At 37.9% G+C, this 16940-nt stretch overlaps 2 protein-coding genes across 10 annotated transcripts in view; both read right to left on the bottom strand.

Annotated features, from left to right (window-relative positions):
* The window catches only part of atp2b2 (ATPase plasma membrane Ca2+ transporting 2), a 97272-nt gene extending 94115 nt beyond the window's left edge, over positions 1-3157 (bottom strand). For 2 of the 8 annotated variants that reach the window (XM_017036576.2, XM_008320586.3), the window contains exons 1-2: positions 2821-3022; positions 1936-2083 (exon numbers count right to left, since the gene is read on the bottom strand). The gene's annotated coding sequence lies outside the window, so the exon portion shown is untranslated. Of the gene's footprint in view, positions 1-1935; positions 2084-2412; positions 2588-2684; positions 2746-2820; positions 3024-3066 lie in introns of those variants that run through there. The other 6 variants (XM_025059939.1, XM_025059940.1, XM_025059936.1 and 3 more) reach the window with 6 other exon arrangements.
* A 4534-nt stretch (positions 3158-7691) lies between these two features.
* Positions 7692-16940, bottom strand: part of iars1 (isoleucyl-tRNA synthetase 1) — a 30936-nt gene continuing 21687 nt past the window's right edge. For both annotated transcript variants that reach the window (XM_017036794.2, XM_017036795.2), the window contains exons 24-34: positions 16595-16697; positions 16291-16374; positions 15885-16059; positions 14391-14503; positions 12946-13041; positions 10466-10642; positions 10166-10286; positions 9204-9329; positions 8950-9096; positions 8401-8553; positions 7692-8072 (exon numbers count right to left, since the gene is read on the bottom strand). In XM_017036794.2, coding sequence (XP_016892283.1) covers positions 7990-8072; positions 8401-8553; positions 8950-9096; positions 9204-9329; positions 10166-10286; positions 10466-10642; positions 12946-13041; positions 14391-14503; positions 15885-16059; positions 16291-16374; positions 16595-16697 — 1378 coding nt within the window. In that variant the 3' untranslated portion in view covers positions 7692-7989. The remainder of the gene's footprint in view (positions 8073-8400; positions 8554-8949; positions 9097-9203; positions 9330-10165; positions 10287-10465; positions 10643-12945; positions 13042-14390; positions 14504-15884; positions 16060-16290; positions 16375-16594; positions 16698-16940) is intronic.

A 16940-nucleotide genomic window follows, 5' to 3' on the forward strand; every position in this document is an offset into this window, starting at 1 on the left:
AGAAATGAGAGAACAGTGAGAACACAGAGTGAACTGACTAGTTTCTTATTCATTTGTCCAAATTTCCGGCGACGGTCACCATGTCGATTCCCCACAATAGTTTTGCCTCATTACTGCATTGAGCAATCGAACAACGATGAAATGAATTCTAATGCGATGTCATCAGAAGAGAAGCAGTCTACAGCAGTCAGGTATAGCCAAATGAGGGATAGCAGCTTTATTTACCCTTGTACATATTTACTGTAAACTACATTTGAGGTTTGGGAGTCTTGCCAAGTGTAGGATTCAAACCAGCAGTCATCCCAGCACAGGCCTAATCCTTACAGTGAGCGTATTGATATTTGTGTAAGCAGCATATAATTAACTTTTAAAAACTGTTTTTTTAACGACAATTTGACTCTTGTTTATTTTGCCCCTCAGTTTCAGCCAAATTTCTAACATTCACTTCGTCGTTCAGCACGGTACACACTACAATTGCTGTCAGACGCATCCTCGCACTCTGTGCCAATGTCACGTCGTGCCTGCACTCATTTCCAACGGCAGACACTGGACAGGCTGTCCGCTCTCTCCTGCAAATGTGTCAGCAGCAAGACATCAGTGTTTACCGCGCGAGAAACCCAAGGTAATTAGGTATGCATTACTCAGTGTCACAGTAGCAGTTCTATACGTGCTACCTGTTGTAAAGATGATTAATGGTGATGGCAGTATGCCATAGCACACTCATCATTTATTTTTATTACTCTTTCTCGCATACATGTCACTTTATTATTAATTCACCTACAGGGTCTTGTCCTTCACTGTGTGGTGGTTCTATAATACTATTTCAATTATCGTGTGCACAACGATGCTAATTGAGTATCCACACATCCGCTAATTGTAGAAAGCTTCTATTTATCGTAGGACCTCAAGTTTAAAATACAATCTTAGCTTGTCTCAGATCATCATCAGGCATATATATATATATATATATATAAAATTTTTCACATTAATAATTTCATCATTTGGATCAGTCGAAAGGGTTTACAAAAAACAACCTAAATTGTGTATTGGTGTGTTTATCTACTGTGATGCTACCTGTATTTTTTGTTTTTAAATGGGGGCTTTGGGGACCAAGTAAGTAGAAATTATGCTTTTTAAATAGAGACCCTGCTGGTCAGCTATGCTGCTACTACAGTCTTCTGGGGGCAGCATTACAAAAAAAAAAAAAAAAAAAAAAGGAGGTGATCGCCATCTTAAGTGAGGACACAAGGTCGCAAGGAATTCAGTTTGCCCTGAAGTGCATTTATTATTTCTAGCTGGCTGGCTACTCTCTAGAACAAATTCCAAAAAGTTTTGAACAAATTTAAAATCATTAGCTCGTTTAACGAATGCCACATTATTAGTTTTCTGGTGTAAAAACTGAAAATAATCTTTGCAGTCATCACCCAGAGCTAGATACATCACGGATATTCTTCCAGTCCATCAGTGCCACATTTAGATGTAAACTACAATATATTGTATCACAGCACCTATTGACCTGGACACACTATTGCGCCCCCTGCAGGGGGGGGGGACGAAATGCAGTGCTCGTTGTTTATACAACGATAAAATGGGAAAAAAATGACTTGTACATTATTTAATAATTAAAAAAAAGAACCGTAAAAAATGGAAATCTAAGCGTGGTTTCAACGCCTCTCTTGCACTGCATACTACATTGAACGTCTCTGTGGCAACGACCGACGACGGAATGAACGGGTAGCAACAGTGTCACTTCTGCCGGAGCATCTCACTACAGATGTCTGCACATTTCTCCTATAATCCCGCCTGACATTGGCAAACCAAAAATACGTGCAATGCAGCGACTAAACAACGTTAACATCACGATGACTGACATAAGAATGAAATTAAGTGTTGTCATCTTAAAAAAAAAAAAACCGAATCTGTCGCTGGTCCTACCTGTTTGTGCTGATCCGGGATGAGGATGAGGAGGAAGAGGCGGGTGTATCAGGATGAAGATGGATGCTGCTCTCTCTCAGTCACGACGCAGTCCCAAATGTGCTTATTCACTTTTCACCGTGCAGTCACACCAGCGCAGCTCCTTCGACTATTGTAGCACCAAGAAAAGAACGGGATTAATTGTTATTTACAAATGCGTCACAGTTTAAGTTTTGTTTTTCAGCATTAGGTAAAATAACTGGAAGCAACAACCAGGTGTAATTAACTGTATCCCGCATAACTAGACTTCAAAAATGTTGTATTATTATAAAAATAAAAATGATAAAAAAGCTTATACCAAGGTTTTGACAGTTGACAGCGAACGAAACAAGCAATTAGCGTTTCATACAAAAGAGAATACATATATTTTAGAGAACATGTAAAGAATATCTGCATAATGTGTGCATTTTTGTCATATATTTGGAAAATGTTACACACTTCGTTCCTAGTATTGTATGTTTAGTGAACACAGAAGTGACAAACGGGAGTGACACTGCATTAGCGACAACACTTCCTAAAGACGCACAATTGCAATGCAATTCTCAGGTATAGATATTTCCAAGCAAATTTACAGAAAACCCTGGAAATGGCTTAAAATGAGAGGACCATTCTCGCGTCTACTATTTTTACTACGCTAGGCAAGGAGTTGTATACAATGTCGTAGGTAATGTAACATTAATTAAACGATAGAAATGATAAGACATAGCTACCGCAGCTTTACTTCTTGGGTTTCATTACCAATTAAAGTAAAATAAATAAATACTGGTCGCTTGTTTCCGTACATATTCATATAATTTAACATTAATATTCATGAACAATTCCTGCAATTTAGTAATTAATATTTACCTTTCCTGTTTCTTTTTTGCGGAGACACAGCTGCCACGAATTAGCATCAAATTAAGCTTTAATTCTTCACACCTGTGAGTTGTTGGAGCGTCGTTCGTAATTGGCAGAGACTATCACTTGCGGCGTTCAAGGAGCGTGTGATTTCGAAGTTTTGTTGTTTTTTCGAGGAATTTATAAACATTTTAACAGTTTAAAACAGAAAAGGATTATCTGAAAGATAGCAATGGCTATGGTTAGTGTACCTACTTAGCGGAAAACTTGAACAGTCCTGATACAAAAATTCCCAAGTTTAAATATTTGTTCTTTCTTCTGTGACAGGAAATTTGCTGACATCACCCGAAGGCAAGTTGCAATGGGACGTTCGTTAGTTTCGAACGTGTCCTAAAGGAGGTTAGGATAAGTTCGAGAACAGAACATTCAACAACAATCAACTAACTAGTTTAGGTAAACATGATCTACTTCAGGGTGTCTAAAAAAAAACTCCGTATGAATTTTTTCATATGGAAATATATGGGTAAACATTGAATCTGGATCAACCAAAGCTTATTATTATAAGCACATGAGAAATTAAATTTGAAATAAAACACACATCGGTAGTATTTATTTCTTATTATGTCTCTTTATCTGTAGCCTTTTGAGTTCCTCTTTAAAGTAGTTTTTTTTCCCACAGGCCAACAAAAAAATAAAAATAAATAAAATGTATGCGCTAACCGCTAATACTACAAATCCTGCCAGTATATAGTGGCTATATAATGGCGGGTCAGCTCTACTACACATTTGATATGATCTCACAGGCCAAATATAATTACACCAGGGGCCACAAATAATTTTACATTTTAGCACTTATTACAGGAAGAAATGTTCTTCTTAAAAAAACATTGAAAAAAGTGAAGAAAGAAAAATGAACAGAAAGGAATTACAGAAAATCATTTGGGACCTATTTATTTTATTTTATTTTAATCGTCTTGTCCTGATGTAGTGATGCACATCATTGTTGAGTCTGTTTGTATTGCCTTGAAAAAACACCCAATACCATATTTATTTGCTTTTTTAGTGACATCGTCATTACCTGCCTGTGGAGTCCTGCAGCTCTTCTTCTATTATACATCTACAGTTGTTTCCTTGGACCTGTCAGTCACACATGGTGTCAATTCATATACGTCAACTCCCAGGTTTTATCATATATTTTCCTCTAAATGAGAATGTACTCTACGATTACTTTTATTTTTATGCATTTAGTGAACGCCCCTGTTCTAGTGGTGCTCGGTAGCTCAAGATTAATGGTAATGGATCTTGTAAGAGGTGTTGGGACTGCCAGACCACAGTCCCCAGTTGAGGGGAGTGGACATGTGGGTGGACATAAGTCTTTATCATGGTGCTAACATAGATTGGAACAGACCTTGTAGGGTAGCATTAGTGATATGAATTTGATGTGGGCAGCTATAGGTAGCCAATGTAGATCACTGGGGCGACATGTGCCCTTTTAGGCAGATTGAAGACCTGACAGGCCACTGTGTTCTGGACCAGACAACAGAGCTGTTTCAGTGGAGTGCCTGGTTTTAAAGCCAGATTGGTTGGAGTCAAGGAGGTTGTTTTGAGAAAGAAATTATGTTACTTGTTTGAAGAGCGCCCCTTCACTGATCTCGGAAAGGAGTGGGAGGAGTGAGACTTCTCAACCTCAGTGGAAGCAAGTGATTTTAGTGAAGCGTTAATCACACGTGTGATTGCTGTTGTGACAGTAGGGTCTACCGATCGCAAGAGGTTGGACGGAATGGGGTCAAACGGACATGTAGTAGGACAGCTACAAGTAAGGAGGTTGGATACTTCTTCTCTTTAAGACCCTTCTGTGCAGCTTCTCCTACCAATTTGAAAAAAAGCCTTATGTCGAGATATTGTTGCAAGTACAAATGGTTTTGGAACTGTGAGCCTTACTAACCTGGCAAATTATACACAGAAATAAAGAAAATATAAAGTTTCTTCTTTCTGGTCCCTGTCTACTTTGCACCTCAGTGTGCAGCTGTCAATCTGGAGTGCAACATGCAGGGTGTTGGGAATTGACTGACTTGGAGAGATTTTGATTTTTCCATTTAGCAGTGCACATGTTGCAGAGAGAGCAGGCTGGAAACTGCTTTCCCTGGTCTGTATGTGGATGAAACGTACTTATCGCTGCTCATGTGAAACATTTACTGTACATACTATTAAAGTTGGTGCAGGTCATGTTCACTCCAATCATAAGTAACGCACACTGTTCCTTTAATACATATCACCAGAGGCCTTGAAAAACTGGTGTCTTACCAGGACCAGAGTATGGGGAGGCACAAATGTAGCAGCAGGGGCAGATGGGAGTGAAACGGATGAGAGGAGGATGAGACAAAGTCATTTGCTTAATATTTAACCAGTGAAGCAGCATGCTGCTCTGCCCAGGAGGAGGCTACTATAAAAATCACCACACTGAAGAGATCCTGATTGTAGACGACGGAATTCACCGGTGAAGAGTCGGACATTACAGGTGAAATGTTAGATGAAAAAAAAAAAAAAACAACTTCACATTTCCTCCTGTCCAACAGCTAAATAATAGCAAATTTTACTGGTAAAGATTCCCAGTCCAACTGCATGGAGGCTGTTAAAATTAACATGTCAATTGTGTGAATGTATTTCTGAAAATACCAGAATATTTTTTAAATCATGGGCCGAATGATGCATCCAATAATTCCACCAGCCATCCACTTATTGTTGCTCTAATGGACAGCTGATACCCATTTTGTTATTTACTCACACTGTGGGGGAAAAAAGGCGCTGGGCAGTAATTAGGTGTACGGCTGACAAGCTGCCTGATGGCCTGATTGATCCAGTTGTCAAACGGATTGTGGGCGACTGCAGACAGAGTTATATCGTTCAGACAGCGGAAGTTTTGAAAAAACTCTAAACACAACCTACAAGCTAACTTCACGATGAATAGTACAATTCAGCAACTCTGGTGAAAAAAAAAAAAAGTTATACTATTGCATCACCTGGAATAGACATAAATAAAAGCAGGTGTGGAATATTATTGTATTAATCAGGATATATTTTAATTATTTACGATCACGATTAATCATGATTAGAATTTTTAGTTTGGCCACTATGACGTGATACGATATTCCCAAAAGTGGGAAAAGTCCATACAGGTGGCAGTATAACCTAAAAACACCTAGGGCGTGAAGGCATTAAAACTGGGACGTGTCTATAATAATGAATGGATTTCACAGAATGATACAGTGGAACATTTATGCAGCTTCCCGTGGTTAGTTAGTTACTGGGTCATCTGTAATCAGGACAAATGAGATACACTCTTCCTTTTCCTCAAATCTGAAAATACGCAGTTCTTTGAGAAGACACGGAAATTAAGTTTTCCTCTGCACAGGAGTAGTTGATCTTCTCACTTTTTCAATTTAAAAAAGCTTAGGTTTGTGTTACATAACTGCAAATGCCTTATTTTACTTTGACAATTATTTCCATCCTTAATGAAGAGATTAAGGGATTGAGTAACAGATGGCAAACTATTAAAAAAAAAAATGATATGGCTTGAGTAAGAATTAGCATCTCCACTAGCTTAGGCCTATAGCTTTTGAGTTACAGCATCTATTGGCCTACGCATTAGCAACATGTCTGATATAGACATGGAAAGCCAATGCTGATCTGTGTTCACATTTTGTGTAACTAGAGTAAATGACAAAAATTAAACAGGTGGCTTTGTTTGTTACGTCGACTTCCATCCTCAGGCTCAATCATCTTAGCACAAAAGTACATCATATAAACAAACCCACTAATGCTGCACATTTTGTACCTATGGACCAATATTTGGGTCAATTGTTGTCAGTTTATCATTTTATCCAAAATTTGAAAGAAAAAAAAAAAACACACCAAAAATATTGTACTTGTTCTAAGATATGGTATCAATCAGAAACATAATCCAAGATATTTCCGACTTTTCTTGGGATTTTAGCCAAACCTTAGTCAGAAAGTTCTTGTGATCAATGCCCTGAATATTCAAAATAGGGCCCCACAAGAAATGTAAAAATTAAGAATAAAAGCTCTTGTGATCAATGCCCTGGATACTGAGAATAGGTCCCCACAAGAAATGTAAAAATTAAGAATGTGTTTTTTGTCGAAGTGATAGTGAATTATTATATCCCAATTTTGTATTTTTCACCCGTACCATATTTTAGATATGAAGGCCGGTTTAGAAACAGGCACGTTTGTACAGCATCTGATGTTGATTAGAAGTCAAATTTCCCATCATTTTATTGTTTATATGTTATTGTCACTTAATTTCCCCCAGAACACCCAAAAAAAGGACAGCGATACAAGACAGAGTTCAAATATGCTAGTTGGTTTTCTGTGCCGGTGTGACGATGATAAAGGAACAATCGTCTTCTTCTTTTTTTCTTTACGGTTTTGTAGGCTAAACATCTGCTGAAAAAGCTGTCAGAATCCGTGACATTATGGTCAGCACAAAAGAGAAAACCACGATTACCTTTTGTTACACTCCATTCCTTCCATGATTCACCTAGAACCGTACATTTTTTTCATTTCATCCGAGGTCCCTCTTGTCAAAGATGTACAGCAGCCTGGAAATCTGTCGACCTACTGATCTGTAACATTCAAAACTTGAGCACAACAATGTAACCTGGGTCCCATTTAAGAAACACTGTCACTTTCATCATGATTTATGCCAATTCTGACGCCTCAAAGTATTTGTAGCGGGTATATTTGTTTAAATATCTTCATTAAGAACTTCCATTTAAAGGTTTTCAAAAACCTTTAGGAGGCTAAGTGTCTTTGGTGTCATTTACTGTGTGTGTGTGTGTATTGTTTGATTCCTCTTTGACGAAAACCTTTAGGAGGCTAAGTGTCTCTGGTGTCATTTACTCTGTGTGTATTGTTTGATTCCTCTTTGACACTTTCCAATTCTGACTTTCTGACAACAGCCTCACTGAAAAATGATGACAAATTTTGTGAGAAAAGCAATTAGTTTTCAGTGTCAGTGTCTTCCAAAAAGACAGTCCTTAAACAGTGACAAACATCACACTGGCTGTACATCAGTGAGCACTGGGAGAACAGTAAGTTAAAAAATATGAGATATGAGACACATGATAATGGTTAGATCCTGGGTCGACTTTCCTGGTTTTAAGCTTCAGCGGTTGTAGGAAGAACTTTGACAAACAAAGTCTTGGTGTCTAAAGATTTTACACAGAAATCGGACGGCAGCTCTGAAAAGTAAAAGAAGAAAAAAAAGAGGTGTGTGAGTTATTCAATCTGGCCATTAAGTAGTATGTCAAAAATAAGGAAGTACTGTAATTTACAGTATTATTAATTTTTCAATTTTTGTCTGTGCCTTTTTTTATTATTTCTACATCTGTACCTAACTGAAATGAAAAAAATAAATTTATTATTTCTACATTTGTACCTAACTGAAATGAAAAAAATAAATAAATAAAAATGAAACATAAAGAGGTCAAAACAATCAATTTAGTTAAAACTGAATTCTGGTCTTAAGCACTAAAACACATGCAGTTCCCGCCATCTATTTTATCTTACCCTGTGTCAAGTCCTGGTCCAAGTAGAGTTTTGTTCTTCTGTTGCGAAGGCCAAAGACCTTGGCTGTCTCGGAGAGAAGACCAGAGTAATCCAGTCCATTCTGGCCCACTGGGTTAAACAGCAGAAGAGTACCGACCTCTCCCGTCAGGCATTCTACAGGAAATGAATGTAGGGCTTAGGAAAAGTGAACCAAACGAGGTTTGAATCCTGTATTTCAAAAACCGATGCAGAAGGAGTAGGAGGAGATGGAAGGGGAAGGCAGAAGACTAAGACATTTAGAAGGAGAAAGAAGCAGAGGAAGTAGAAGGCGAACATCGAGAAAGTCGAGGAGACGAAACGAATGAGGAGAGAAGGCAGATGAAAAATAATGTAGAAAAAGAAAAAATAACACAAAAAGTGTTTTGGGAGGTGGAATTAAACCCACAACCTTTTCCTTGGTAGAGGAATCTAACTAGAACCAGTGTTCTCAACCAAACACAACTCTTTATATTTGATTAAGTGAATAGAATGCTAGCGTGACAAGGTAATGGAATGTGTGGATTTGTTCACCAGCTGGCTGTGCGTTGCAGAGCAGCAGGTTCACATATGGACAGAGAACGCCATCTGATGAGGAGCTGGAACCGGGGGATGAAGAATCTGAAGTCACGGACAAAGTTTTCCCACTCAGTGCCTGCAGGTCTATTTCAGGGGTCAATTCTGTGGGAAAACAAACCAATCAGAGATCAAAAAGAATCATCGCAGTCGAGAGAGCAAAAAAAAACAACCAATACCCAATTCTATATTTTAAACATTAAGGTCCTCACCTGTCTCTCCGTTGAACAGTCTGAGTTGGGTGTTGTTTGAGCCGAAGATGCTGCTGCACACGACCTTCAGCTTGTCCACAGTGAGTCTGTTGTCTCCTTTGGGGTTCTCCAGCAGAACCACACCCTCTGATCAGGAAAACAAGGAAAGAAATATTATCGTTACTATATTATTTTAGTTGTAGTAATTTTAACTTGTCCTTCACACACGAAGCCTGGTAAAAGATCAGTTGGATCTATTTATTTATCAGGGCTGGGATATTAATGTTTTTAATCTGAGGAATTACTTAGAGGCAAAACAACATGTAAAAAACATCCGACAGTTGACCAGAGCACAGGAGTCAGATCTGAAAATAATAGTTGTGTGACTTCTGGGTAGTAGAGAAAAATCTCAAAAAGTGTATATGTAAGAAAATAATAATCTTCTAGTTTAAGTGACCTCATAACTGACTAAAACCTCAGCCTGTTTAGTTGAAGACAAAGGTGATATACTGGCAGGAATTGAAGAAAGACACAAACATAACAGTATTATTTTTTGTTTTTTAGTTTTCCTAGCTATCTGCTGCCACCTAGCAGGAGACCATTGAATTGCTCTGTTTTTGATGCTTTGATGAGCAATCATAGTTTTCAGCCCAGTTAAGTGAAATGTAATATTTTTCCACGGCACACCTAATGATCCCTCATGGCACACTAGTGGTTGGGAATCACTGTTCTAATATATCTGTCGTTTTTTTTTGTATTGAACATCAGGCACTGATGTGGCCCTAAAATTAAATGACAGCAGTGGCCCTCGGCATATTTAGCCTTGAGACCCACTGAAGTAAACAAAATGAAAATGATCAGATTAAATAGAAATTATCTATTCATTTATAACATAACCCAGGTGGGAAACACATTCAAATTCCTTCTACTGAAAGTTTTCACTGGAATTGTTTTTTTTTTTTGACAGGTTCCATTGATTATACCTTGTTCCTTGTTGTTGATTTTCACCCTGAGGTTCAAATAGCTGCAGGCTGGTCCGTCCAGACACACAGGCGAGGCTGAAGATCCTTTAACGATGGTAAACTCCAAGTCTGAGCCTTTCAGCTACAATAAACGGGGGAAAAAAGGATGTATTTATTTGTATTTAAGTAAAGACCAAGATGCTCTGATATTTCCATGTACTTAGTAAAGTATGTGTCGATGGCTTGAGGAATGACAAATACATGATAATCATTCAACAAAGACAACATACTTCTGGTTGCCTTAAGGCGCTTTTTCCATACCTGAGTCTTTTCCTCTATGATGACAACAGCCTTGCTGGGAACAGGGGAGGGCAGCAGGGGAGCCTTGGTCGTGGCCAGAATAAAGTCAGTATGAGCCTGGATCACAGAGTGCAAGTACTCCCCCTCTGGCTGGCAGCGGTAGTACACAGTAATCTCATCTGACGGTACCAAGTGAGCCTTTGGTAAAGGTAAGGAGAATAAATTTGTCATTTCTTCTTTTTTGGAACAAGGATGACCAGTGAGTAAAAATTACTAAGGCATCTTTAAAAAATAACAACACCCCCCCCCCAAAAAAACATTAGCAATTAACAGTATAACAGCACATATATACAAATATTGGGTGATATAACTAGCAATGTATTTTTTTTGTGTGTGATTTACTTTACAGAAAAGTTCTTTGTGAGGATATTAAAGTACATATGAAGCAGTTTTTGGTTTTAATGTTTCTTTTTTTTTTTTAAATGTGATTATTGTCATTTTTCTTGCACTTTTTGGTTATTTGACTTTGTTGCTACATTTGTGTTATGTTGGAATCAAAACATAGAACTGAATGTGATTTAAAGACCTACAAGGTGTGTTTGTGTGATTCTACACATTCATAGTGTTTTGAAATCAATTGTGATGATTGTAATATAATGATAGATTCTCTGAGAATAATTGTACCAAGAAATCTTAAAAATCCTTAATCGTGACATCCCTACTCACCTAGACAGAAGGAAACATAGAGGGATGGGTTTAATAAAATTGAAAAATGATTTTACAAAAGAGCCAACAGCCAGTAGAGCACAGTAACTTTTTTTTTTTTTTTTTTACTGGATATGAGCCTGTTGTCTTATGCCGTGAGTAACGGCCACTTTCTTTATACCCAGACACAATCAAACACATTGATCTCAACCTAATCTGCAGTCACTATTGAAGCACACGCATCATCACCGTACATAATTGTTCCCAACACACACACACACACACAGACTATCTGCTGGATGTTGCTGAGGGGCAGAGGAATAAAGCAGGCTTTTGTTGTTGAGGGGCAGAGGAATAAAGCAGGCTTTAAGACCAGCAGTCAATCAACAAAGGATATAGACCTTTTTCTTTCAAGTCAAGCTTCTGACCCCATCTGGAAGAGGCTAGTACTGTGTGTGTTCCTGGTATAACTACACCTCTGGAGACATTTGTTTGAAACTATCTAGTGTTTTGGTATATTTTTGCAATAAGGTATTAATAATGACAAAATAAAAAAACACAAAAAAAACGGCGCATTCGTGTGACTTTAAACAAAGCTATAGTTACTCTTAGATAGGGAGGAACAATATAAAAAGAATAAAAGGATGACTTTTGGTCGACCCACATATGTAGATAAGATCAGTGCACCAACATACTGCCATCATCCATGTTACAGATTGGTTGCAAAATTAATTCCTATTCCAGGACGGAAAATTCCTATCAGATCTCAGTTTGAAATAACCAGAGGAATTCAGTTTGGCCACCAGCCAGTACACAGCACTGTTATAGGTGTTTTGTTTCTTGTGAAATCAAGAGGCTGTTGGCTAATCCGTCTTTACCCAGGCTCCTTCCAAGGTCCAACATTAGAATCTGTAAGGAGCCAAACCGTAATTAAGAGTTCCATTATAAGCCTGACTTATGATGGAGAAGGTTCTGACTGTGCGGCTGTAGTGGAAAGATTTAGAAAGTGCCCTGACAAATTAGCAGGAGTGATGAAAGCAAGGCAGCAGAGTAAGAGTGTTTCAATTACCCTATATATATACACATATAGATAGATATATACATATATATATGTATATATATATATATATATACATATATACACATATATATAAATACAAATATATACATATATATTATATATCGGGTAATTATTATATATATGCAGTATATAAATACGTACACAGTATATACATATATATGCAGTGTATACATATAGTATGTATATAATATATATACAGTATATATACATATAACATTTATATACATATATACATACATACATACGGTATATATACATATATACATATACATATATATACATATATACACATATATATAAATACAAATATATACATATATATTATATATCGGGTAATTATTATATATATGCAGTATATAAATACGTACACAGTATATACATATATATGCAGTGTATACATATAGTATGTATATAATATATATACAGTATATATACATATATACAATATATACATATATACATACATACATATATATATTTATATATATATATCTCATCCAGGTTGGGATGATCCAGCCACAAAGGCTCAATGTGCCACGGTCTAAACTGGAATGTTTTGCTCACTGTGACAAGGACAACGACCTTGATTACATTGGCTGACGTGTTGCTGCAATTACATCAAGATTCTAATCATAAGACTGTCAAATTCAGTGGTCCCATGTTAAGTGTCAGATCTGATTCAGAGTTCACGGTGCCCTACAAATACTTTCCCCACCTTCTTGCGCAGTTTCTGAATGCGGTTGATGACTTCACGGGCAACGCCTTCATCCACCATGGACTGGTCCGGGGTGACATCCAGCAGCACCAAGACCTGGTGACAGAGGAGGTCAAGTTCAGAATAGAATTATTAGAGGAGTGAGGGTATGTACTGTATACATATGTATAAGTATATACTGTATAAATACTTATATACTTATACTATAAATATACTTTTCCTGTGTGTAAACAATAAACAGTTACAAGAATGTCTTACTAATAAGTACATCGACCTAAAATGCTTATATTATAAACAATAATGCCAATTGTTGTTAATATACAGCCATTTCTGTAGAGTGTGGAGCAGTAATGTGAAATCAAAATCTAATTCCCAACTAATCCCATTTACCATCAACATCAGTAATGCACCAGTAGGATCATTAAATACAATTTTCATTAGCATAAATTGTGGGTCACCTTATTGATTACTGTTCACAGTGACTTAATAATTAAACAAGTAAACACAAAAACAAGTGATTAGAAAGTAAACACCGATTATTATATTCATCACGTATAAACCAAAATCCACCAAAATCATGATATTTTAGTTGTCTTTGTTAGTGCGCTGTAGTCACGTCAACATTGGGCTGAGCTCAGCTCAGAGCTGCTTCTGTCCCTAACAGTCGAAGTGTTCAGGACGACAGGGTTGAAGATGGAACAGACAAGCGACAGCAGCAAGAGAAGCCCGAGAAGAGAAGCGAACGCGGACCACGACGAGCGGGAGGCAGGGGAATCAGTGTGAGTGAGCGAGTGTAACAGAGTTAAAAAGCCAGCTCAGTGCACTGGTATTAAGGTGCAGCCATGTGCTGCATTTATGCTTTGGTGAGCACTGATTGAGAAGGCCTACAGGGAAAACACAAACATGTTGTATTACACTCCGCAGAAAATCTTTTTTTTTATTTATTTCCACCACACTCCACAAAAAAGGAACATACAGTATAAGCTTTAGAAGTGTGTAATTGTTCGGTCCTTTTTGTTTTTTAGTAACACAGCAAGTGTGTCAAATTTACCTCGTTTTTTTGCTGTCACTGAAGCATTCAAAACTCAGAAACACTCAGTTGACATATGAACCTGGCTTATTGGGGTGGACAGTGTAGCTTTACTATGGTGGATGGGGATTTGTGTATGATACATTCCTCACTACATTAAGTATCAACTGACAATTCCGGTGGGGTCTTAAGGGGATTGTTTTCATAACAGAGCAACGCTGCAACAACAGTTTCTAATTGCTCTTACACTTTACACTTAAGTAGACTAAGTGGAAAGACTGGAACTGGGACTGGGACTGGAAGTCAATCGACCAACTCTGATCTGAAGACGGTTGTAGTCAAACGTCGATGTTTTAATAATGTTCAATCTATACACCAGTCAGACACGATTGATAAAAGTGAGACTGGACTATACCTGTTCGTCAGAGTGGGCTTCGTACTGTGCAGCACAGTTTGAGTCCTGGTCGAAGGTGTACATCAGTCTTAGGTCCTCCTCGTGAAGCTCGTGGCCGTCCACAATTATGGATCCTTTAAATGAACACAGTGACAACTACAGTTACGGCCAACATAAAAGTCATCCGGCTAAGGAAATAACATAAATAAATTGTGGAATTTCCAACTACACGGGGGAAGTTAAACAGAATACTAAGTGGGTGTAATAATAAAATAGCACATTGATTAGAGTAAAATAATAAAAAAGTTCAATTGCAACACAGCTTAAGTCAAACTTGGTTTACTTAAAAGCAGGAAAAATTTAATGTGCTATTGGTGTAAAAGCTCTGCTCACTTTCTGTTGACAAGGCTGGAATCAAAATTTCTATTTTGATCTTTATTCTTTAATGTTATGTTCTAATTTTATCCAAACTTTTATTGATATATTGTCTAATGTAGTGGTTCTTAATTAGGGCTGTGGCCCAAACTTCCATTGGCGACACATAAATGGCCGCGAAAAAAATTCAGTTTTGCACCTGTGGGCTGCAAGGATCGTGAGACTACATAGATTATTAACTTTCTACTTTTTACTTCATTGGAACAGGAAATAACTGCAGGTATAATCTCCTCAGAAGTCTCTAATATGGATTTTTAGGTGAATGCAGAATACAGGAAAATGAACACACCTAGTGTGTATTTCCATTTTGCCGGAGGCATCAATTAACCCGTGTCCGTGTTCTGACTAAAAATCACCGATAAAGCTGTTCTTCCCTCCCCTTCCTCACACCCAGAGTGGATCGAATAACTGCAGCTATCCCTGGTAATCCTGGATTTCCACACTTTGATTTTTGTGTCTCACTCTACTTCTCTGTCCCTTTGCCTTTCTCATCACCCCTGACTCTTTTGCTCTAAAAAAAAAAAGCTGGATTCAAAAGAAGAGATTTAAAACAAATGAGCAGTAATGCCAGGCATTTGCAGGCCTTTCTACCACACGTATAATAAACGACTGATTCATTCTTTATCCTTGTTAGGCACCTGAGTAGTTCTTGGTCCACTTTTTACTCAAAGCGAATTATTATCTCTGTATACATTGCCGTCCTACATCACATCAATCTCTGCCACTTCATCATCAAACCTTAGTTATTTCCAATGAACTTGGCTTGAAACCTCAAAGTAGTATGGGATGTAAAGTTCTCTAAGCCCTGCTGCCCTTCACTCTCCTCCCCAGACACTTTGGGGGATCTCCAAGTCAGTCTATAATTGGAGAAGGGATACCTTTTACTGCTTTGATCTATAGTCGAGCTGGTGGGAATTGGTCCTGCAAAAATTCTGTTTAAACATATGACAACCAATGCATGAAATGCAAAACAATGCAAATTTGACATTATTCACAAAAAAAAGTTTGAACACACAATGGTTTCACCATCTTGATTTTTTTTTTTCTTCTTCTTCGATTCCTCCCACCCCAGAAACTCACCCGTCTTCTGGAAGGTCTCCAGATGCTCGTTGGTCAGCTCCTTGATCGAAGCGGTTACGGCTTTAAAGGCTCCTTTCAGTCTCTTTCCCAACACCATGTGGTCAGGCTCAGCCCTCAGACGGATGCCGTACTTGTCCTTGTCAGTTGACAGAGTTAACTGTCGTACATTCAGCTCCTGAGGGTTGAAGAACAGAGTATATCTCAGCCAAAATGATGCGACTGTCTTGTAGCCACCATTGGTCGTCTGGGCGAAGATAAACCTGTCACAGTGTGTGTAACAGGAACATTTCCACTTGTTTTACACAATCTCAATGTCAGCAAAACACATGCTGACTGAAAATGTTGTTCTTAACATTGCTCATAAATGCCACGTTAACGAAGAAATTTGAAAAAAAAAATGTCTTACTTCCAAGATGTATTTCTGCAAGGACTGGATGTTTTTCAGAGCCTCTGGATCCTGGTGGATAACTATCACCTCCTTTAATGGATACTGAAATACAGTCCATAAGAGTCAGTCACTGAATCAATTCTTCAAGCCTACAGCACAACATGCAAGACCTGGATCAGTAGCGAGACAAAATCATGCAGATTTAGTTCCACACCGTTTTGATTTGTTAAATCTATCTGTCGGTGTTGGGAATAAAAGTTTGTCTTTTTAGAGTTCCATCACTGTGTCACAGTGTGTAAGTGGATACAAGCTGATCATTCACCTTGACAGGCAGGGTCTTCCTGTCTCGGATCACTCTGCCCAACTCGATTATGGACTGCATCTGAGACACGGCATTCTCTATTTGCTTGTCAATCAAACTTTCCCTGAGAAAGGAAACAATAACAGCAAAGAAAAAAAAAATGAAGGAATTATCCACGTAAACATGTTTCTTTAACACACCAAGAAAATAACAACCAAAAAAAAAAAAAGAAAAGAAGAGGGGTATCGTGGGGATAATAATGTGAAAATCGGTTTCACCGTGCATGTTTACAAGAATTGTTTATTTATTCTGCGGTATGAGGCTCGACTGAAGTAGAGAGAAAAGAGTCATTAAATAAAGTGACTGA

Source organism: Cynoglossus semilaevis, chromosome 11 (assembly GCF_000523025.1).
Source record: "Cynoglossus semilaevis isolate Cse_v1.0 chromosome 11, Cse_v1.0, whole genome shotgun sequence".
Taxonomy (NCBI): domain Eukaryota; kingdom Metazoa; phylum Chordata; class Actinopteri; order Pleuronectiformes; family Cynoglossidae; genus Cynoglossus; species Cynoglossus semilaevis.